Here is a 25075-nt window from a genome sequence, read left to right on the forward strand (position 1 = left end):
TAATTATGATGCATGGGTAGTTTTTACAGTTGCTCTGATCTAGGGTTTTCAAATAGTTTTTTTATTCTTTGATAAAGTAAGTACGTGTTAGATCCACAATATTAATTACTGTCATATGTTACAGATCCCAAGCTTGACAGAAATGAACGATTTTCACACATCCAAACAAACTTAATCTTCTGCAAATTGTGAGTTGTGAGAGAGAGAAAGATAAAGAACAAACAAAAACTAGAGTAAAAAAAGTTTTTAATTTTAGAACAAAATAAATAAATGGAATCTGATCTGCAGAACTAAACAGAAACGAGGGACAGAGAGCTAGAGTGTGAAGAAAAGATTAGATAGGGTATAGAACAAATTAATGATCAAGAGAGAGGGAGAAAGAAAAATTAAAAATATTTCCTAATATGTATTTCTTAAAAAAACAAAATTTCCTATTCTGGAACATAATTAAATGCATATGTATGACAATTATACTTCTGGGTTTCTCTGATAAGGCGTACGTGAGTATGAGAGTTTGAGTAAGTGACAAATTAGAGAGGGAGAGAGTTAGGGTTTCTTCCTTTTCTTTTGTCAAGATCCATCTCATAGATCTCTCAGTCACCATTATAGAAACCTTCTTACATATTTTTTCTTTCATTTAGTGTTTTTTAGTTAAAAAAGTTAGCATCGTAGCTAATCGTAATCATAACTTAATGCGTTTTAAGTGGATTTTATTTTTATGTTTTTTACATTTCTCAATATTATGAATCATCAACAACAAAAGATGTCACTTGAAAAAAACAATTTGTTGGTTCATTGTTAAGGGTTCTTTAAATAATCTTAAAAATATTAATAACTCTTTCACTAATTAATTTAATTAATTTATAAACCAACATGCTAATTACTAAAATACCATATAATTTTTTAATATATATTTTTACTAAATATTAATACCATTTAAATCTTTACCTAATAACCTAATTTTTTATAATTTCAAACCCAAACAAGGTTATTCCTAATATGTCACAATTTAGTTTGTTTTTCCATGAAAACATGGCTTTCACATGTTTCTGTGTTACTACTAATTTTAATTTTAGTAGTCATAAACTTGTACCAATCAAGTAATGACTAATGAACAATTTTTGTTGGAATTTTAATAATAATTTTGCGAGTTTCGCAAAAAGATGGATTAATAAAAGGGCTTAATTCTTAATATGGTGTAAAAAAATTGTTTTCACTTAAAATGAGTAAAAGAGTACTTTACTTGGTCATGATGTTTCAATGTCTTATGGCAGTGATAAAGAATTATCATCATCAATCAATGGCATCTTCTTCATCATCATCAATCTCTTCATACAACTCTCCCTGTGCTGCTTGCAAATTCTTAAGAAGAAAATGCATGCCAGGATGTGTATTTGCACCTTATTTTCCACCTGAAGAACCTCAAAAATTCGCAAACGTCCACAAAATCTTCGGAGCCAGCAATGTAACCAAACTTCTCAATGAGATCCTCCCTCACCAAAGAGAAGACGCCGTCAATTCCCTCGCCTACGAAGCCGAGGCTCGGGTTCGCGACCCTGTCTTCGGGTGCGTAACCGCCATTTCATTCCTTCAAAGACAAGTCGAGAGGCTTCAAAAGGAACTCGACGCCGCAAACGCAGATCTAGTAAGGTTTGCGGCGAACGAGTATCAAATCAACTCAATTCATCCACAACATCCGATGATCCCTAGACAACCACAATTCATGGGAAGTGCTTATAATAATAGAGGTTATGAATTTTATCAAATGCCTTCTTTTCCATGGAATGGAAATGTTAATAACCCATTTGGAAGTGGTGGAAATGGATATTGAGTATTTAAAGAGAGGATTTGTATTTTTTTTAAGAACCCTAATCTAGGTAGCTGGATATAGGGTTCGGTGAAGACATGTTTATGGTCATTTATTTTATTTGGTATTGGGTGAATTAAGTGTTTGTTTAAGGTTTGTAGCTATGGTAGACCACATGGGGCTACTTCTACTTTTTCAGGAATTTGTTTTATTTTTGAATATTTATTTTAATGTAATTGATGTTATCAACAAGTACCTAAGTTTTGTTATTAGGGTATGGTACATAAGTTAGTATATGTCATGTCAAGTCACCACTTTCTCCATTTAAATAGTAATGATGTGAATATTATTATTCTGTATGTACCTATGGGAGATACAATGAATCCATAATAAAAATACAAATGATAATTATAGCTAAGCTCTTGTTTGTTAATTTGCTAGAAGAATTTGTAACCAACTTTTTCTTTTTAAAAATTTAAAGTAAGTTCTTAATTATCAGTTTCACGGAGAAAGCCATTGATCCAAAGTAAAATATTTAGCTTAAGTAATTTATCTCTTAGATCACTATTTCTTGTGAGTAATTTTAAGTTATTTATTAGTTGACCCTCTTAATCCCTTTTATTTAATAACTTAAATCTCCCTTTCTAATTGAGGTTTCATTGTTTTTCTTTTCATTAGCGTTTCATCAAACATTTTCGAAGTCTTTATAATCTCTCAAGTAGAGATTGCAACAGCGCGAATCGAGGCGAGAAATGCGTTTATTCATGTCCTTTTTGGTTTAAAAAATTTCCCCGAAACATTGTTTATATTATATTTTTTTTTTAAAAATAAAAATAAAATTGGTAAAATTTTATAAATACTTTTTTTTAATATATATATATATATATATATTAGGAATATATTAAAAATTTATACTATTATAAAAAAATAAACTTAAAACTCTTATAAAATATGAAAAATAAATAAATATATTGATGATGTTTTATATTTAATTATGTTTATTAGTGTTTGAGACAAAATAAGAGAGTGAGATCAGAACGAGAGATTAGGGTTGTAAATGAATCAAATACTTTTGATTCGATTCGGTATTCGTATTCGAATTTTGATATTCGTATTTGTAATTTTGCGATTCGAATTTGAATAAAAATATTCGATTCGATTCGACTAATAAACGAATACGAATACAAAATCAAGATATTCGATTCGGTATTCGCTAATATTCTATTAAATATTCGATTATATATATACCGTTTTATTAATTTTAATTTTATAAATATTATTTATTCTAAAACCCTAGTACATATATATATTTCTTCGGTTGAAAACTTGAAATCCACGTTAAAAAATTCGAATCGAATACTCGAATCGAATAATACGAATATCAATTTCGAATCGAATACGAATCACAATAATTATTCGAAAAAAATTCGAATACGAATACGAATATTCGAATAGTTTCACGAATACGAATCGAATACAGTAATATTCGCTTCGATTCGATTCGTTTACAACCCTACGAGAGATACAAATATTATCCTAGCCTCATCCACGGTCAATTAGCGGTCAAACAAGACAATTCGAATAGAAAACAATGGCTAGATTATAATCATCCCGCCTAATCTCAAGCATGACTATATGTGTACTTTGTAATGATCTTCTCATCCCTATATATTCTTTCTTCATAATTATTCTCCAATCTTTGGCCAAATTTATTAAACATTTACAATAATTGTGTTAACGTTATAAGTTGATTTTTGGGACAAGTTGACTAACATTGTTAAATCTGTTTAAAACTACCCATAAACTTTTATAGCAGTGTCATTTATCTTCATGTTTATCTAAATTCTTTCGAAAAACTTGATTTGCTGAGCTTTTTTTTTTTTTTTTTTTTTAGTTTTTGAATTAGTTTTTATTTTTGAAATGTGAATCTTCTCACTAAGCCAAAAAAATATTTAGGACACGATTTCCATTGGAAAAGATCATTTTGATAAATATTTTATTTTTAAAACCATATGACATGATTAGCTCGAGTAGAAATAACTTTGAATAAGATATAAAAAAGAATAGGTTTTAATTATTGTTAGAACAATTGTATGGTGATGGGGAAGGTGTTGACTAGCATTTTGAGGGAATAAAATAAAATCTAAAAAAATAAAACACTTTATTTTTCTGATTTAATGACTTTTGTATGTTCCTTTTTTTTATATATAAAATAATTAAGGAACTTTTGTATATTCTTGATTTAACTCTTGCATGATAATAAAATTGTATATGTTATTCCTCTATAAAAAATACAACTTTTGTGTTAATTACAAGTTCATGAATGAAAAAAAAGTAATTTCAAAAATATAATAATATTGTTTACTTTTGAAAAAACAACGTGTTAACTTTTGCCTATTTATGGGTTATATATTTATGTTTAAAAAGTTATTCACACTTACAATGATAATTATGTTTTAGACAAATGTTTATTTATTTGGATTAATAGCTTAGACTAGGATAACATTTCAATACAAATATACAATAATACCCTTGATCACTTAAGAATCAAAACTAATAATTCAATCTCTCAAAGTGATATATATATATATATATATATATATATATGATATTTTTTTTTAAATAATAATAATTTACAGGAAACTTCCACCCGTTATTGCAAAAGCCATGATCAATGATTAATCATTGATCCTTTCATTTACTTTACTTAATTTTTCAGTACAAGCAGTAAATTTCTAAAGGAGATAGATTTTCTGTATTATATGTTTTAAGTCTTTCAAAATTGAGAAAAAAAATAAATAATAATACTCTTTAATTACCCAGAAAAAATATTATTATTTATAATTCAGTAATTATATTTTATGGTTTTATTAATAAATATAATAAAATTTTATTATTTTTAATAAAAATAACATAATTTAATTGGCTAAATAATATGTTATTACATCTAGGGATTTAGGACTAGTCCGTTTTAAAAATGTTTTAACTGAGGTGTTGTTTGGATTCGGGTTATTTTAAAAATTCAAAGTAATTATTACTAACATGGTCGTACGTACTATTTAATACTGAAATAATATTTTTCTCTTTTTCCTTATTTACCCTCCTTACTAATTACAGTTTTTTTTTTTTTTTTTTTTCAGATTTTCATCTTCTTCCTTCGTATCAATCGTCTTCTCTCTCAATCGTCTCTCAATATCATTTGAATTTATTTTTAGGAATTTATTAAATATAATATAATAAACAAAAACAAGATACATTTATAATAATATAGTAAAATATAGTAAAATATAGTAAAATAAATGAAACTAGGCATAAGTAAAGAATATAATAAAAACAAAATATATTTATTAAATTAATATAGTAAAAAATAAATGAAATGAAAAGAATATTTTTTTTATTATAATTTAATATTAAAATATGTAGTATTTAAAATATAATTTTAAAATGAAAAGGGTATTTTAGTATTTTAAAAATTGTTTTAAGTGATATGATGGATAAAAAGGGATTGATTTGAAAAGTAATTTGGTGGAGATTTAAAAAAAAAATCTTAGAAGAACAAAGCCTAAGATTAATATCCTTGAGACGGCCTTAGTTTAAAATATTTTTAGTAAGAATTTTATTAAGAATTTTTTTTAGTATGCAAAATTATTAACACAAATCTAATTTTTAACTTCAGTCATTCCAACTTATATCAATACTTTTAAGAGTGTTGCATCATTTGAAAGATTTTGTTAGGTAAATTTATTTTTAAAAAATTGATTGATGGTAATTTTTGTTAATTTTTTAAAAAAATGTTTAATATATAATAAAAAAATTTATTAAAAAAAATATTTTAATATTTTATAAATATATCGAGTAATGTGATTGATAAAAAAGAAAATATATATAAAATATTATTTGTTTACATTGAATTATGAAAAAAACTCAAATCTTATCCATGAAAAAATTATTACTGGAGTTTATTTGATGATGAATTATTTAGAATTATATAAAAAAAATAAAACATCAAATCGCATGCTCATGTAGAGAACAGTTGGGAATTCAGAATCCATCAATCTTTGTTTCTGAGGAGACGTGGAAAACAAGCAAAACCAAAACAGTACTGTACCCTGTTTGGAATAAACTTTCTATTGTATAATAATATATATAATACAAACCCCACAACCTAACAGTACCACTCCTCTAGTGAAAGTAAACTTAAAACAGTGTTATTACCATTTGTCCTTTTGTAGGTCTAAATTCTTCAATTATATAAGGGTTATTAAATCATTTTTAAAATAGTTACTAATAAAAACATGTCTATGAATTACAGTCAGTGTTATAGTAAAAATTTAAATAAATTGAGCACAAAACTATTAAGGCATTTTCCAGCTTATACTGCGAGATCGAGTTTCAGTCGTCCTGATTGACCTTGAAATTGGTATATCATCACCTAAATCCTATAAATCCGAATTTGATTTGCGTGTGACGTCTGAAGAGTCTCCTCTAGATAATATTTCGATTAATATGTTCCAAGTAGTTTTGTATCAAGCCCCGGTTGAATTTTCCGTCTATCCTATCTCATGTTTGATGGCTGATTATGAACCCATTGATGCGGCGGAAGGTGAAATATGGTCACCCATAGAAAATGTGGTTCATGTAAATCAATCAGATCTTTGTATCCTGAGAATGTGAGTGATTCGCTTATTAGGATACATGAGGTATTAAATGAAGAGTCAATTGAGTCAGATGAATAATATGACGCTAATGAGGAGGTACGTATGTGAGGCATTTTTGACTCATAACATAAAATTGAACGAAAATAAATCTCTTGTCAAAGAGATTCTTGTTGGAAGAGTCAAAAGTGTGGCTCAAAATTTGCGAAATTTCCACATTGACATATAATAAGAGGTGTCAGCTCAAGAAGATTGGTGATCTACCTTCTAGGTTCCTGTCAACAGGAAAATGTGTACCGAAGTCGAATCGGATATACTCTGTGTAAGTCTATTTTGATGATTAATAAAATATTAGCTTGGAATATTTGTGGAATTAATGATAGCGAGACGCCTTGTATTCTTAAACCTCTTGCGAGATTTAATGGAAGTGGAATATATTGTTTTTGTTTTTGGATTTAATGGATTGTTATAAAGCTATGTAATTGGCGATTGTGTAGATATGTAACACTTGACTCTATTAGGGCATCAACCGAGATTCTAATTTCTTGGAATAATGACATATTCGAGAAGATTGATGTTGATGTTGAAATATTTTCAGTTAGTGTACTTCTTAGGAACATAGAAGATAACTTTCGTTGGTGATGTTGGCAATTTATGGACCAGTTATCCATAACCTTAAAGCGGAGTTCTTTAACAAGTGGATGAGAATGGCTAATCTTTGTTGGTGATATGAACGAGGTGAGGGATCCGTTGGAAAGAAATGGTGTTAGAAGATTGACTAGTCAAATGAGAGAGTTCTTTAATACTATCAAGAATCTTGATCTTGTGGATCCGCCACTTGAAGGAGGACGATACACATTTAGAAGAGGCAATGGTAATGCTGAGTTCTCTTAGTCTTGCCTTGACAGGTTTTGGTTAGTGAGTCGATATTTTCGGGGGTAACTAATATTTTTCAAAAGGTCCTTCTGTGGAGTTGTTTGGATCATAGATATATTGTACTAGAGCGTAGGGTAGTAGATAAGTTGTGTCACCCTTTTAGGTTTGAGAATAAGTGGCTGATTAGGGACAAATTTGTCTTGCGATTGCAAGAATGGTGGAGATCTCAAGTCCTTCGGGTTCGGCATCATCGAAACTTTTTATGAATTTGAAGAACTTACACGAGCTATTAAAAAGTTGGTATGTGGGTGAACGTGCAATTTTTTGTGCAAAGGTCGATGATTTATATAATAAGATCAATGTTATTAATGAGATGGAAGAGGTCCGTGATCTTTTGGCATAAGAGGTTAGCTCTCGTATTTTGTTAGTTAGTAATATTCTTGAGCTATGTAAGGAAGAAAAGATTGGGACTAGACAACGTAGCATGAATACTTGGTTGAGAGTTGAGGATAAATACCCAAATAAAAATTCACGGGGTCTTGAAAGTATGGGCTATGAAAAATGCGATTAACTCAATTTCGATGCATGGTGTTGTCTATGATAGTGAGTCTGCGATTTCAAATAATATTGTACAATTCTATAAATATTTATTCGAGGAACCACATATGGTCAGACCGAAGTTGGATGTGTGAATTTTGTTGTTATTAGTGTGGAGCAAAAGAGTGCATTATAAACTTGCTTCACAGAAAAAGAAGTGGAGGCAACGGTAATGGGTTGTGGGAGTGATAAAGCCCCGGAAAGTGATGAATTCACTTTAGCATTCTTAAAAAAATGTGGCTTGTGCTAAAAATGATATCATGGGAGCGATCAATTATTTTTACCAATTCTCATAATTTGACAAGAGTTGGAACTCTTTAATAATCTGCCTAATTCGCAAAGCTCCCAGGACTATTGATGTGAAAGTTTTTAGACATATTAGTCTTGTTTCATCTTTTTACAAGATTGAGTCTAAATGTTTAGGGATTAGGCAATGTAGAGTTCTTGAGTTAGTGATCTCGATAAATCAAATGCCTTTTATTAAAGGTCATCAAATTTTTGATGCGTATCTTATTGCAAATGAATGCACTGATTCTACAAATTTCAGTAGAGATAAGTGTGTCGACTTCGTAAAATTAGATATTCAAAAAGCCTATGATCATGTGAATAGTGATTTTTATTCGATGTAATGGGTATAATTGGTATGTGAAAGAAGTGGATAGATTGGATCAAATTCTGCTTATCGACAACCAAATTCATTGTAATTGTAAACGTTTTTCCAAAAGTTCTAGAGGAATCAGGCATGGTGATCATTTGTTCGCATTCCTATTCGTCATTATCATGGAAACGTTTTCAAGAATGTTGGATTTCATCGAGCATGCTAGCCTTATTAGAGGAGTGTATTATGGGGTGAAGAAGTCTCAATTTGTCATTTTCTTTTACGGAAATACTTTTTGCATGATTCAGGTCACTCACATAAACTTTAAGCATCTTTGAGATATTCGATTGGTTGTTTGGAGCTTGTTTTCAAGATTGTGGGTTAACCTTAATAAGTCTAAGATTTTTTTTTCTCAAATTTCGTATCCAACAAAGAGAGATCACAATTGCGAGCATCTTGGGCTTTGGTGTTGAATCATTTCTGTCTATTTATCTTGGGATACCTTTAGGTGCTAAAGTCTGTTCTAAAACTTCTTGGGATCCGATCATCACCAAAATGGAAAGAAAAATATCGATCTGGAAGAGCAAGATGATTTCGAAAGGTGGATTTTTAGTTCTCATAAAAATTGTTTTGGCATATATGCCCACTTACATGGTGTCTATATTTCTTATACCTAAAAGTGTGGCTGTGAAGATGGAAAAAATTATTTGTAGGTTTCTTAGAGGGTCCTTTGAGTCATTCTTCCGTCATTTGGTTAGATGGGATAAAGTGAAAAATTTTAAGGACCAAGGAGGCTTGAATATACGAGATTTGACTTCGTTTAAAAAAGTCATTTTATCAAAATAGTGAAGAAGATATTCCTCTAAGCCTACCTCCTTATGGGCTACTATGACCAGATATAAGTATGTGCATAATTGGTATGGCTGATTCACTAGACCTATTAATCGGGTAGGGGTATTTGGAGTGACATCTCGATATTGAAGAAGTCTTTTCGTGGAAAATACATATTTTCGGTTGGCAATGACTCTTCGATCAATTTTCGGGATAATGTATGGTGTAGTGTCAGAAGTCTTTACGCATTGTTCCTGATTCTTGCCTCAATCTCTATATGTAGAGATGCTACAGTCAATGACATGTTTAACGTGAGTTTTAATGGTTTTGCAATGAGAGTCAGGTATATGAGAAGACTAAATGTTGTAAAGTTAACTTTACGTGATAGAGTGTTGAACCTTGTGGGGGCGTAAAGAGGTGAATCCTTCTTCGTATGATATTTTGCGTTGGCAATATATTGATAATTGTAAGGTTAGACATTGCTATTCTTTAATTGCGTAGAATGCTCCTTACGATCTCATATGAGATAACTTGTGGGACTCTAAGTTCCCATCGAATATCTCATTCTTTTGGTGAAGTGTAATGCATGGAGGAATTTTGATGAATAATAGATGCATGAAAAAATGATGTATTATACCGAGTCGTTGTAGAATGTGTCATAAAGAGACAAAGTTAGTACCTCATTTGCTCTTACACTGTGACAGAGTTACTGCAATTTGGAGTTTATTATGGAACATGACTAGTAATTCAGTGAGTTATACCAGAATCAATTGTTAGCTATTGGAAAGTGTGGATAGAGACAGTGAACTTGGTTGGTCTGAGCCACTAGGCCTTATCCCGCTTATCATATAGTGGACCATTTGACTTGAAATAAACGGTAGAACGTTTAATGATCGTTGTACTCCGATGTATTTAATACATAATTCTATTATTATAACAATTATAGAAGTTTTATTGGGTAAACCGGTTGAGGCGGTCGAGAAACTCATTGATCTTCTCGAGGATTTTCGTACTCGTTAAATTTGTTATTAGTGAATTTTTTTGTGTTGTGCCTCTTTTAAAAATGTTTTTTTATTCAATTTTTAGTAATATTTTTGTTGTGTAGCTTAGACGGCTCATTTATATCATTTTATATATATAGATCATTGTAAAAAAGATTAAACTCATATTATTAGAATAATGTTAAGTTGAGTTAATTTGAGAATATATATATATATATATATATAATTAGATATATTTTATTTAATTTAAAATAAATATATGATATTTTAATTAATAAATTAAGTAATATAATTAATTAAAGAAATAAATGAATAATATTTAACTATGGTTAATTTTTATATATAATGAGAGAACAAATCTTAGAATTCAAGATTAATACCAAAATTTCCATAAAATCGTTATTTTTCATAAATTATAATTATAAATGTAAATCCATCGCATCATATAAAGACAACTCAAATGATTCTCCACACAAAGCCAAATAAATCAAAATCTAACATCAAGATTTCTTATATTTTTTTTGTGACTTGTACAAGATTGCATTATTTATACAACTTGTATTACCTTTATTTCGTCAATATTTTATTATTTATAATACTAAATTATTCTCTCTTTTTTACATTTTGAAATATTAAACAATTTATTCAAATAATTAATTTAAAATTGAGTTTTTTTTAACAAAGTTATATAAGCTTGAGAAATGATATGTGGAATGGAGCCCATTTCCTTTAAAGTGTTAATTTACTTTTTTGAATGCAATAAAGTCTTCGAATTCTTTTAAATCATAAATAAATGATGAACATCATGATTTCCTCCACTAATAATATTCCTAAATCTTTGCACCGATTAGGATCTAATCTTCTTATAATCATTCAATGTTTAATTAATTAAATTCCCCATGCTAATATTTAAAATAATAATAATAATACATCATGCAATGAAAAATCTTCTTAAAAAGTCTAGTATATATTTTATTTAACAGCTTCAAGTCGGTGATGATTTATGGGCTCAAAATAAATGAAATTGTATGAAAACAACAACAATCAATAATTTTAAATTATAAAAATGCATGAAATTAACCGCTCTTAACTTCCAAAGATATATCATATCGAACAATTTCAAAGCTTTGAAACTATGACACCATTTGAGTCGGACTTCGCAACGATATCTTTGGAGTTAGTTTCAGACCGATTAGGAGGGACATCAATGCATGGCGAGCAATTAAAGAATCCATGTGGCTAATCAAATAATCAATTACAAATTATTTAGAAAATAGGTTAAAAGGAATAGAAAACAAAAAAAAAATCAATAATATGACCAATTTGTTTCAAGAACATATTTATGTTCTTGAAAACATACCTGAAGCGTAAATCCGATGCGTTCTACTGGCATAACGGGCCAATCTTCAAGTCGTGGAACATGACTAATCCCAAAGACATACCTTTGTTAAACAAATATAGATCATATAAGAAAAATGAGATATAACTAAACACCAAATTGTATATCTCAATGCACAAAACATACCATAGAACAATATCTGCTTCTTCTAAGGATCGATCTTTTTTAACCCACGATGTCAAGCCTTCACCAACACGAGGATTTTGATTAGGAAATTCACCTCCTGGGAAATTCTCGTCACGGGAATGAGATGTTACCCAGATGTTATGCTTTAGAAAACCGGCTCTTCTCAAAAACTTGGCCTCAGGACGTGCTAATGGAAAACAATTTGAGCCTGGTACTAGCTTGTAACCAGTTGGATGTCCAGTTCTATTAACAGTTTTTGTATTCTTAACCTGAAATATACCAAATGACACAAACATTGTGAATAATGAAGGAAAAAAGATACACAAAAATCTTTGAGTTTATTTATTGATCACTTAATTTGTTTACTATATTTACTCTAGTTATTTTCATTCATTTATGACAAATGGTGTTATGATTTGTATTATAATTATTCGACCTTTTCATAGTAAATACGATTTTCACGTTTATAAAACATCAATTAAAATAATCTTACTTTTTAAATTTATGAGTTATGAAGAATCAGCATCAAAGTAAGGCAATTAGACATACTCATTAGACTAAGAGCTTGTTTGATTTTTCTTTTAATTTATATAATTCGATATTTTGGAGATTTTTTTTTTATGAAAAAGTGTATTAGTTAAAATAAATGACTAAAATATATGTTGAAAATGTATTCGAGAAGGTTTATTAATGTGATGTTGTGGCATGATACATTAACTCTTCATAGACAAACTTGGGATTTGCGATCCGGTAAGATCGGTTCAGGATTATGGGATCTTTTTCTATCAGATTGGAAAGATTGTTGCACAAAATGTACTTCTAAACCATTGCCCCATAGATCCTACATCTATATGAAGAAAAAAACATATAACGAAGGGAACTCTTACTCATACAACTGGTACTTCGAACTTGGAACGAGCACAAAGATATTAACGATACTTCTTTATCTTTTGAGTCGTTCTGCCGGATCGGTTTTTGGTCTCTACTCGAACCCGATGAAAAAAATGGGATCACTACTTATGGACTCGTTAAAAATGATTCTAGCACAATAAGAGTGAGTTTTTAAGGCGGAGACTAAACTCAGGGGTAATAACACATGAACTCATATATTTAAAATTACGAGTTGAAGTCAATGTTCTTCGCCCGCTCACAAAGAAAAGAAAATAAATTTAAAGAAATAAAAGAGATTTGAGTAGATTTGTTTTGTAGAAAAGTATGAGTAAACTCATTAGGTTAGTTGAGATAAAAATAATTTCTATTTAGGGCGAGAACATCATCAATTTCAGTATATCACAAATATTGTATCGCAAAATACTGAAAATATATATATTTTTAGAATAATAACAATAACGAAATTATTAATACGTTAAATATATGCGATTTATAATATTTCAGTGTATACCGAAATAAAGTAATAATATTTATAAATTAATATATATATATATATATATATATAATATTTATAAGTAAATAAATAATAACTAATTAAATTTTCATTTTCATTTCAGAAATTAGATTAAGGTAACTCTTAATATCAGATTATCATTAACTAATAATGAATCAATTTTAATAAATTAATTTCTTTCTTTGAACGTATTTGTATATATTATCTTTGTAATCTCAATAGTTTTACTTTTTTTTTCAAATAAATTTGATGTTAATTCAATTATAAAACTAAATCAAAATATAATTAAACTTGTCCTCCCTAAGTATTTTATTTTATGATAAATTAAACTAATTCGATTTTCCTTTTCTTACCGAATTGACCCAGTGAAGTCTAAAGTTTTTTTCTATATAAACGGTATAATACCGATATCATACTGAAATCTTGGTATATCGTCCATATTTGATATGAACGGTATGTTATTTGTATAATACTGAAATTTCGGTATACTGAAATATCTGTAGTATCAGTATGAATTTTTTTATACCAAAATTTTTGGTATGGTATGAATAAAAACATTAAAATATATTGTACCAATTCACCCTATTTACACTACAAAACCTCATTACTTGTGGGTGTATGTTTATATGGTGGCTTAAACACACCTTGAAAAAAAATTAATTATTATTTTTGTCTAAATAGGAAGTTGACATAACCTTTTAACTTTTTATTTTCTTATAATTTATTTGCTTCTTTAATTCTAAAAAATAAGCAAAACTCACTTTCATTCAACCGCTTTATCTATAATTTCTCCTTTATATTTTCCATGATCATAGTGAAGACTTTGCTTGGTAATGAATGTAGGTTTTAACTCCAATCTACAAGACAAATCTTGTATTTATTATTTCCTCAAATTTTCTTGTACTTTGGTTGTTCTAAGGCTGAAGAACTTTGAGGTGTTTGTTTGTGCCTTTATTATTTGTAAGTATTTGGTTGTCTTAGGCATAGTTGTTTGTTTAGTTCTGAATGGTGATTGTTTCACAATTTCATATCTCACAATTTCTACAATATCATTTGTATTTAATACTTTAAAATGTTATAAAAATAATCTTACAATCCAATGGCGAGCTGACAAAGGATTACAATCTCGCATTGCTTGCAATTCGGACTTGAGCAATGTCTCTTCAGCGTAGAATGCATTATTATGAACATTATTCATCCCAGGTTCTTCAACTTTAAGATTAAGTTCAACAACCTAAATATTATTCATGTCCATGATCAATAAAAAAAAATAGACATTTAAACAACATAACCATGTCTTAAGAGACACCATACCTGATTGCATGGTTCACCAGTCTTAGAATCAACAGACATATTCATTCGAGCAACAAAGAAATGTTGATGTACAGGAGCATATAGTCCCGGAGCAATAGTTGTTCCATATTTTCGATATTCTCCAGCTTGAAGAGTTCCAACACTTAAAATTCCTGTTAATTTAACTTCGGCTTCAATTTTCCCATCCTATAAGAAAAAAATGCACTTAATTGAAGAACACTAGGCAAAAAGAGATTTTACTAATAGATTTTGTACCTGATAAAAGTGCCAAAAGAAACCATATTCATAATTTGCAACAGTACACATAAATGAAACTGTAAGTCTTCTAGATCTTCTAACTTCAGATAAACCAGTTCTCCAATCTTGATGTTTCCATAAGATGCCATGATCTTCTTCATGCAAACAAATACAATTTTCAATTGTTTCAACTCCTCCAATAAAGTTTGTAAAATGAGCATCAAAATACTTGACATGTCCCAAACAATCGCATCCCTGCATTAGATTTAAAGGAAAACTTGATATCTTGTGTTAAAGAATATGGAAGAGAAAAAGAAACTGACTTTCTTAAGGGAATGTGCGTTTTTTCCAAGACCATCTTCCCCTGCATCAAATGCATTCTTTCTGTAATGTGGCTCATTAGGATCACCATATGGCACAACCATTTCAACAAAGCTCAATCTATCAGCTATAGATCTTCGACCATTACTACCATCAATGTATGCAACAGTATGGATGACCAATCCCTCCCTTGGAGTAAATCCAATTCGGAAATTCCACTGTCAAAAAAACAGAGACAATTCATCTTTTTAAGTATAGATCCAAATATAAAGCTAATACCTTTTGCCACTCCACAAAATGACCCTGAATATTAAAACTAGGTCCATTTGGTTGAATGATTTGTAGAGGCTTAATATCATTTCTATCAACTTCTCCCCTAGATGCACCAGCAGTATAGTTTCTCAATGGATCAGATGGAGGTATGGGTACAAGTTTACGATCTTCGAATTCAATCACAACCATTTTTTGTAAATCAACAAGAATATGAATGCCTTCTACAGGTCGTGCATAGCCATTTTCAAGTGCACAATCACTTTTTGTTCTACAAAATATAAGTGGTTTCGCAAGTCTTCGACTGGGATCTTCTTTATCAGAATAATATCCCACACACCTATTGAAATTTCATGATTTAAATTAGTCACAAGTCAAATTTTAATCCAAAAAATGATACATTTTGTTTAACTAACCATGGATCAACCATCACTAGCTTCATATCATCAATTCCTCTTCTTTTCATTGCCTTTTGAAATGGTGGATGGTCCTTAACAACTGCTTCACATTCATTATATTCAACACCATCCTAACATAAAAAGAGAAAACTAAGGAGCCCTTTTAAATATATCAAGTTTCTAATGACAAATAATAAGTTACAAATTAAGATGAATGTACCATGGGTGGCTGAACATCTTTAACAAGATTTGATGAGATGATTTCTCCTTTTTTAATACCATCTACTTGAGTTATTTCAACAATCCAAATGTACGTCTCATTTGACTTTTTGTTATACGAAATAAGTTTAGCTTTTCTTGGAGGAAGTTTGTTCGGAATTAGCGAACCAAATTGTGTTAAAGGAAACAACGATGAATAAAACGGTGGAAAGAAATATGAATCTGCTAATGCCACAATATTCTTCTCTGGTTCGAACAGAACAACTTCAATTAATCGAATGTTATCAATTTCCTGTAAATGATTATAATGGATTAATTAATCACATTCAAGTTTATTAAATTTAAAAATATATATACAAAACAAAACATAATAGTTAGATTACCTCAACCGTTTTCTTTATAGTTGCAACCGCCACAATAATTTCGTCTCGATACAATGGGTCCAAAGGATGATAGATTTGAGACCTTGATGGTATCGGGTTCCCTTCATAAAAATATAACAATCATCAAAATTTTTTTTGTCTAAATGTAAAGAATTTTACAAAATTTAAACTTCTAAACTTATAACCATTATAAAACCGACTAAAGAAGTTGGCTGATACATATTTTCCTGTATTGAGTTCACTTGCCTTTTTAGATAATAAAAATTTGATAGTTTAATTAATATGTATTTTTAATATGTATTTTTGATATGTATTTTTGACACGTTCTTTATCTTCTTTTACATTATCATATTGCGAAGAATATATAGAGTTTTTTTTTTAACTTTGTTTGACTGGAATTTAATGGATTAGTGGTTATTTAGAGACATTAATAAATATGATTAAAAGAGCTGAATTTATAAAATAAGTATTTGTTCATATATGGGATTATTTTATTGAAAAAAAATTAAGAACATTCAACAATTAAATTAGGCCGATAAAAACATTCACAATGTAATTATAACGAAAATTTTGAAGATTAGATCCCAAAAAATTATTAATTTGGAACTTATTGATAAATGATTCACAATTTTTTTTATTATGTAAGTTGATATTTATTAAATTGTATATAAAATTTTGAAAAAAGACACTAACAATTCTGATGATTTTTTTAAGTGGAAAAACTAACCGAACCATTGTAATTTATTAGTGTTCACATTTAAACTAAAAAATTATGTAAAACTATAATGGATATTAATATGTTATTATATATATTCATTTATTTATTGTTTTTTAAATTTACACCTAATTTTTTGGTTTTTTTTTTAATTCTAAAAAAAGAAAAAATTTAAGGATCCATACTTTTTTTAAAAGTCACCAACAAATTTTCAAACTCAATAAAACTCTAAATTCTATTTGTTTTTTAATATTTTGATATTTTATTATTAATTATTTCTATAAAAATAAACAAGTATTATTTTTAAATTTTAAAAAGATATTAATAAATAAATAAATTTATTGTAATAAACAAATAAATGACAAAATTAGATGTAAAATTCGTAATTTCTTGTTTATATATATTAAAAACAAAATTAAATTAAAATACTTATAACTAAATAATTAGTACCTTTCTTCTCATTTCCAGTCTTCTTTGTTTCCACATTTTCATCTACTATCATCTTATGTTGGACATCAACACTAATGGACATGGGAATATTACATAATGACATTTAGGAAATGATGCAAGTCAAGAACTCTTTTATACTTCATTTCTAAAGCTGATTTTAAGGGATAACTATCAATATATTATTTATTTTTATTTATGTATGGAGCTTAATCTTTTCTTTGACTAAGTAAATTTCAAATAAAAAAATAATTTAAAACAGTCAATTCTACCTAAAAACTTGCTACAAAATAATATACACATAATTTTTCTTTTATAAATATATATTTTAAATGTTAATATATTATCCTTGGAATCAACTTAATAGGGTCGAATTAAATAAAATATAAATAAAATAAATATAATTATTTTATCTTATTAAAGTTTTATTTATTTAATTAGACATATAAATCAATTAAATAAAATTTAGCTCTTACACTATAATACTGGTTTACTAAAATTTTGCTAATAAAAAATTAAATTTAATAAATTATCTTAAAATAAATAAATTATTATAATAAATAATTACACAAATATTAAAAATACATAAAACTAATATATATAAATAATTAAATAAAAAATATATGGTAATCAATATTTTTCTTTTTAAATTTTGCTCATCAATTCTAAAATTGTTCTTTAAATTATAATATATCTTAATTTATTTTTTTATAATAATAAATAAAACACAAATATATTTTTCAATTACTTCAAATTAAATTTTTAAATATATTTTCTTAATTATCTTAAAGTTTCTTTTATTTATTTTTAATTTGTTTTGTGAAATATTTTTGTTCTTTTATTTTAGTCTTTTTATTTAATAATATATTAAAAACTATTGTAACCTAAAAAAATCCTTTAGTTCCGTGAAACTTTAAAGTTCCAGAATTGTGTTAAGATTTTTTTTTTTTTTTAAATAAAACATTATTGATTTTAAATAATTATTGACAGATTTTTAAATTAATTAAAAATAATTAATTTAAATTTAAATAATATGGGAATTTGCAGTAATATACCAATTTAATATTTTTAGAAATTATTTGTTTAAATTAATTAATTTAAAAGATTATTTAATTAATACAAAATAATTAATGGATTCTTTTTTAAAATCAATAAAAATGGCATACGTGTACAAACGTATTTTTAGCTAGAGTTTCTTTATGTTCGTAATTTGGTGATACTCGAGAAAGGGCTATTGCGCTTCATCCTTCGTATCCGTTTTGAAAACGGTCTCAACTTATAAATTTGGTATAAATTTGGCTTTTAAAAATCGATTGTATGACGTTTTATTTTAATCAATTATTTTTCCGGTTCTAGACATGCGTAGGTTTTAACGTTATTTAAAGAATTGTAACAACAATTATTTAAATGCTAGTACTTGTTGTTGATGACGACTAGAGAGGAAAATACCCGAAGAACATCAGTTTATATGGCATTAGGGTTTAAAAATAAATCTTAAACAAGCATTTGTCAAAATAGTTTTTGTGGAAATATCCCAAAAATATTTCGAAATCATTTTCTAATTTTTTGGGATTTTTAAAAAATAGTTTGAGGTTCCAAAATTATAAAAATAATTTTAGAATTTGAAAGTGAGAACCGAACAGGCCTTAGGACCGGTGTCCTAGGTCATGGGTTTATTTTATCGGTTAAGAGCTAAGAACCCTTAGTCCTAGGTCGGGAACCTAGGTTGGGAACCCCTTAGTCTAGGTTTAGGATCCTCAGTCGGCGTGTGGGAGTCCCTCGATCGGTGTGCTAAGGCCTCTCGGTCCTTGGCTAGAATTCTTGGTCGGGTGCCAGAATTCTTGGTCGGACGCGACGCCTCAATCCTGGGTGGAAGTCATCGGTCCTAGGTTCAGGAGTTCTCGGTCGAGTGTGAGACTCCTTAACCATATGTCTGACTTCTCGATCAGACATATCGGTCCTAGGTGGAAGTCATCGGTCATGGATTCGGGAATTCTCGATCGGGTGCGAGACTCCTCGGTCTTAAGTTTGACTTTTCGTTCGGATGTAAAAAATTATCGGACGAACCTCTTGGTCCTAGATGAAGAACATCGATCGGATTTATCGATCATCGATGAAGAACATTGGTCGGACTTCTTGATCCTGGCTGAAAAGCCTCGGTCGGACCTATCGGTCATAGGTTAAATTTCTCGATCCTCAAGAACATTAGAATTGCAGGTTTTGCAATTTTGATAAAAGTTTGGATTATTTGATCCAAGGGCCTGGGTAGCTTCACAAAGCTCCCAAAAACATTTAGAACATCATTTCAAAAATCGTCATTGGGTGATGATTAATTCATTAAAAAACAGTTTATGGCCAAAAATCGTATTTTTGGTTTTAAAGTTGTTTTGAAGTGTATGGAGTTTGTCAATAGTTTCCTTACATATCATATACATGATTGATACTAAAACATGAACACTGATTGTTCGTTTGGATCAAATCAAAAACTCAAAATTTCTAATTATTTTAAATTTTTTTATTTTGATCAAACATTATTTAAATATTTGTCCAACATCATTAGAAACATGTTGAGAAGCTTTCTGCGCAACTGTTCTCGAGGATTAATCCAAGAACTGTAAACCCAATTTTTGGATTTTCAAAATCCAAATTTGGGTTTTCTGTTTAAGGTTGATTGATTGATTTTAACATAAACAGAAAGCGTGGAAATGATCTTAAGATCGATTTCCAATCATAAAATTCAACAACTAAAAAATATACAAACTTGTGAATATTGAAATATAAAAATTTCAAATTCAAACTGGAAGTATGAATTAAAAGGTGATGGAAAGCATATCAAAGATTGGAGAACACTACTTAGACCTTAAGGAAGCTTTGGAGATGCTCAGATCCAAGATTTAAGACCTTATGCAAAGATTTCGAAAATCCCGAAAACTTGAAGCTTTAATGGAAGATTTCTGATTTTCTTTTATTTAAAGTTGGAGAATGGATTTCTTGGCTTCGGAATTGTTGAGGGAGGATATTTATAGCCTTTCGAAGTCGTTTGATGGTTTCAAGTAGACTAAATCAGCCAAAATCCATTTAGATATTTTGGTTGTTCTTCATCCAACTTGTCGAAATAGTCATGATCAATACCTATAGATGTAGGAGAAATGATCACCAAAGTAGGGTGATCATTTCACCTTTCGAATCAGTCAAAAAGGTTGAAAAATGACCGAGTATCATTTTTGAAAAATCAAAGATGGCGACTATTCTTTTCCTTTCGGCGATCGCGATGAAGAAGATGATCAGAGCATGAAACAGTGTTGTTTCGGGAGAGAATGAGGACACAGAGCGGTTCGTTAGCGTTTCGTCGTGGTTTCGTTGCGTTTTGTGAGCTCCTTTGTGTTTCAGCTAACGGGTGTTAGTTGGTCGCTTGCTTTGCAAGCGCGCTTTCTTTCGACTGCAGCGGGCTACACATGCGCTCCCCTTAGGCATATAATGAAAATCCAGCGTCCATCCAATGGTTGCGGTTCCGACTGTAACAATAAATGTGTATTTCGGCTACACCCGATTATAGATTTATTTTTATTTTAAAACTTTAAGGGTTAATTTAAAATTTAATTTTCTTTCACCCTTTTGGTTTAATTTTAATCTTTTTAAAATACACAAAATATTAAAAATAAATATGACAAATATTTTGTCAATTTATTTTTTATTTTTATATTTTTGGTTAAATAAATAATTTTTGAGATAAAATGGATACCACATTTCATCAAAAATTATTTATTTTAATCTCTTGATTTTTTTCTTCTAAAATTATTTTGAGATAAAATGAGTACAACATTTATCCTAAATAACTTTATTTATTTTGTTTGGTCATTTTTTTAATTAATTAGATTTTAATTATCATAATAATTAATTTAATTAATTATTTTAATCAGATTTTAATTTTAGAGTTAATTATTTTAATTTTATTTATTTAAAAATAAATCAAAATAATTATTTTAATTTTATAATATGAGTAGGTATATTTTTTTTTAAGTATTACAACTGTATAATAATTATTTTTTATTAAACAATAATATTAATTATCATTTTTATTTATTAATAATAATTTAATTATAATATATAAGTTTCAAATATATTTCTGAATAAATAACTTAATATATGAGTTAAATATATTTTTATTTTATTTTTTAATTTAAATATTTTCATTAATTAATTTTAATGTTTTTTATTTTTTTTCTGTCATTTTATTTAATAATATATTTAAAAAAATCTAATTATTATCTTTTATTAAACAATAACTTTATTTGTTATTTTTATTAATTAATAATAATTTAATGTTATAATATTTTGTGTAAAATATATACATATATAAATAAGAACATTATAAATTAAAATAAAAAATATTTATAAACTATTTAAAACATGTTAAAATATTATACTAAATATATTTTTTTTATTATTAATTGAATATATATTATATATTTTTAATATTTTAAAATTATTAGTTATAATATATATATATATATATTATAAATAATAATTTTAAAATATTAATATTTTTTTGTGTATGTATATATGTATTTTTTTTATTATTGATGTTCAAACAAACTCCTGTATGACAATTTGTTGTATTGTCCGTTTTAAAGTATGGGAGATGGAGTGAAACAGCTAATGAGACTATTTTTTAATAAAAAAAAAAAGTTTAATATATATATATATAGGGAGCTGCTTTTCCCACCCCTCTCATATTCTCACCCCTCCCTCACTTCTCAATCAACTCTAAAATTATTTATTTATCCCTGCCACCTTTATATATTTACATTTCTTATTTTATTTATTTTACTTATTTTATTTTATTTACTTATTAAGTTTTTTATTAAATATAATTAATTAATTAATTTTTAATATTTTTATTAATATTATGTTTGATTAATTATTAATATATAATATTATTAATTAAAATTAAAAATAATTATTAATATATAATATTATTATTTAAAATTAAAAATATTATGTTTGACTAATTATTAATATATAATATTATTAATTAAAATATTATGATTAGACTAATTATTAATTATTATTTAATAAATAATTTTTGTAAGTATTTTAATATATATATATATATATATATAATTAATATAATAAAATATTAAATATTAATATTTTATTAAATTATTATATATTTCAATATTTAATATATTTTAAATAATTATAATATAAAAATAATAATATTTTGTATTTTTAATTAAATAAATAAAGTTAAAAAAATATTAAAAATTAATTAATTATATTTAATAAAAACACTCAATAATAAAATAAAATAAAATAAATAAAATAAATAAAATAAGAAATGTGTAAATATATAAAGGTGGTAGGAATAAATAAGTTATTTTTGAAATTAATTAAGGAGTTAAGCGGGGGTGGGAATATGGGAGGGGGTGAGAAAAACAATTTGTATATATATATATATATGCAATCCACCATTAACGAATTTCTATTTCTTAAATAATTTTACATTTTTTTATAAATTATTAAATTTCTCTCTTAGGATTATAACTAATTTCTCTTTTTCTAATTTATTTTCTTAATTATATTCTCTTTTTATCATTCATTTTATATAAATAATTTTTCTACTATTTTCTAATTTTTCTGTGAATCTAATGTCTCACCCTAGAGTCGGATTTGCTGTTCCACTTTCGAAATATTTTACTATTTGAGTCTGAATCTATTGTCCCACTCTACTAGACTAGGATCTCCAATTTTTTAGTTTGTCTACTATTTGAGTCCAAATTTACTGTCCCATTTAGGCACATTCGTTGTCCCATTATATTCCTACACTTCTAAACGGACAATAAAAAATGCTATTTATTGCATTTATCTTTCTCTTACAACCCATACTCTTTCAATTATCAAATAAATTCGCAAACATTTTAGAAAATCCATTACAAGCTAGTCCAATTGTTCATTGTCGAATTCATATATTAAAATAAATAAATAAAAAACATTAATTATATTATACATGGGAGGATTCAAACTGATTTGATAAGCAATCAAATCTTTCAAAAATTGAGAGAAGATGAGTAGGAAGAAAAAGAGAAATGCAATAAATTTATTTCGCTTTGAAGTATGGTTACATGAGTGGACATTTGTTGAAACAAATAACTAATTATTTTATTATTATTATTATTATTAACTTTTTTATTATGTCGACCGATTTAGGAGGAAATTTTGAAATTAAGTTAGTAGAACAAATAATTAATTATATATCATTTGTTTTGAAGCTTTTAAAAAAAATAATGTTTTGAAGTGAAGTCGAATGAAAAAACCTTTAAAAAATATCTTGGAGGCCGGTTTAAAATTTAAAAAGTGTTCTGTTTTCTCTTTCTAGTTTCAAGGGAAATTTGATTAAATGACCTTAAAGATTGTCTTATTTGCATCCGTGGTCAGCACATAAATTTTAATGCGCTGATGACACTTTTTATTTTTTTTTTGACGAAAATGCCCTCGTTGCGAGACGCAACTGGATGCCATGTGAAAAATACACAAATGCCATGTGAAAAGTCCATAATCGCGAGACGCAAAAAAAAAAATTTCGTCTCGCTAATGACGGTTGCGTCTCACGATTGTGGATTTTTTACAATGCACTCAGTTGCGAGTGGCATTTTCGTCCAAAAAAATACAAGGTGTCATCAACGCATTTAATTTTATGCGTCAGTAAAAAAAAAAAAGGTCAAATAAGGTATCTTTAGGGTCATTCTGTCGATTTTTCTGTTTCAATAGACCGTAACAAAATGAAAATCCTGAATTCAGTACAAAACTCTTCTAATTGTAATATTAGTCTAAGTGTGTGATTGATTCTGCTAAGAACACGTTTATTCAAGTACAAACATCAGCCTAATTTCAGTTTTCTGAGATGGGTGTTGAAAATTACATAGTGATTGAGCTAGTTGGTGAAGGATCATTTGGCAAGGTCTATAAAGGGAGGAGGAAGTTCACCGGACAGGTAATTCTTTTCTATTAATTTTTTATCATATTTTCTTCAGACAGTTGCTATGAAGTTTATTCTCAAGCATGGGAAAACTGAGAAAGACATTCAAAATTTAAGACAGGAAATTGAGGTAATGGAATGAATCACTTGCTTATCCAATCATAAATGTAACTTAACTAGACTTTTGATTCTAAAAGTTCTCCTTAAAATGATTGATTATGCATTTTCTGCACAAATGTGGATTTGTAAAATAAAAATTAATAAGTCCAACGGTAAGAGTCAATTTAATAGACCAACAGGTCACGGGTTCGATTTCATCTAAAAACGTTTTGAATTTAGTTGGGGAGTCATGATACTGTAACGAAATCACAATCAGGACTTCGATGATAGAACCGTGAAGAAATATATATGAAAGTGAATAGAAAATTTGAGAATGAAAAACAAACTGAAATGATAATCTGTCTATTGAAAATTGATATAAATAAGAACACGATTAC

The 25075-nt window shown here is 27.7% G+C and overlaps 2 protein-coding genes across 2 annotated transcripts; one reads left to right on the top strand and one right to left on the bottom strand.

Annotated features, from left to right (window-relative positions):
- The first annotated feature begins 1300 nt into the window (after positions 1–1300).
- Positions 1301–1831, top strand: LOC124912787 (protein LATERAL ORGAN BOUNDARIES). The gene has a single exon (XM_047453437.1). It carries the CDS (start codon positions 1301–1303, stop codon positions 1829–1831), a length of 531 nt encoding a protein of 176 aa, XP_047309393.1.
- Positions 1832–11484: 9653 nt separating this feature from the next.
- On the bottom strand, positions 11485–17684 carry LOC124912798 (copper methylamine oxidase-like). The gene is made up of 12 exons (XM_047453447.1): positions 17603–17684; positions 16438–16538; positions 16056–16346; positions 15854–15966; positions 15447–15777; positions 15170–15385; positions 14865–15101; positions 14610–14795; positions 14389–14529; positions 11891–12159; positions 11726–11807; positions 11485–11604 (listed from the first exon to the last, which is right to left on the bottom strand). The coding sequence occupies exons 1-12, from the start codon at positions 17682–17684 to the stop codon at positions 11485–11487; spliced, it is 2169 nt and encodes a 722-aa protein (XP_047309403.1).
- Positions 17685–25075: the final 7391 nt, after the last annotated feature.

This window comes from Impatiens glandulifera, chromosome 1 (assembly GCF_907164915.1).
Source record: "Impatiens glandulifera chromosome 1, dImpGla2.1, whole genome shotgun sequence".
NCBI classification, from domain to species: Eukaryota; Viridiplantae; Streptophyta; class Magnoliopsida; order Ericales; family Balsaminaceae; genus Impatiens; species Impatiens glandulifera.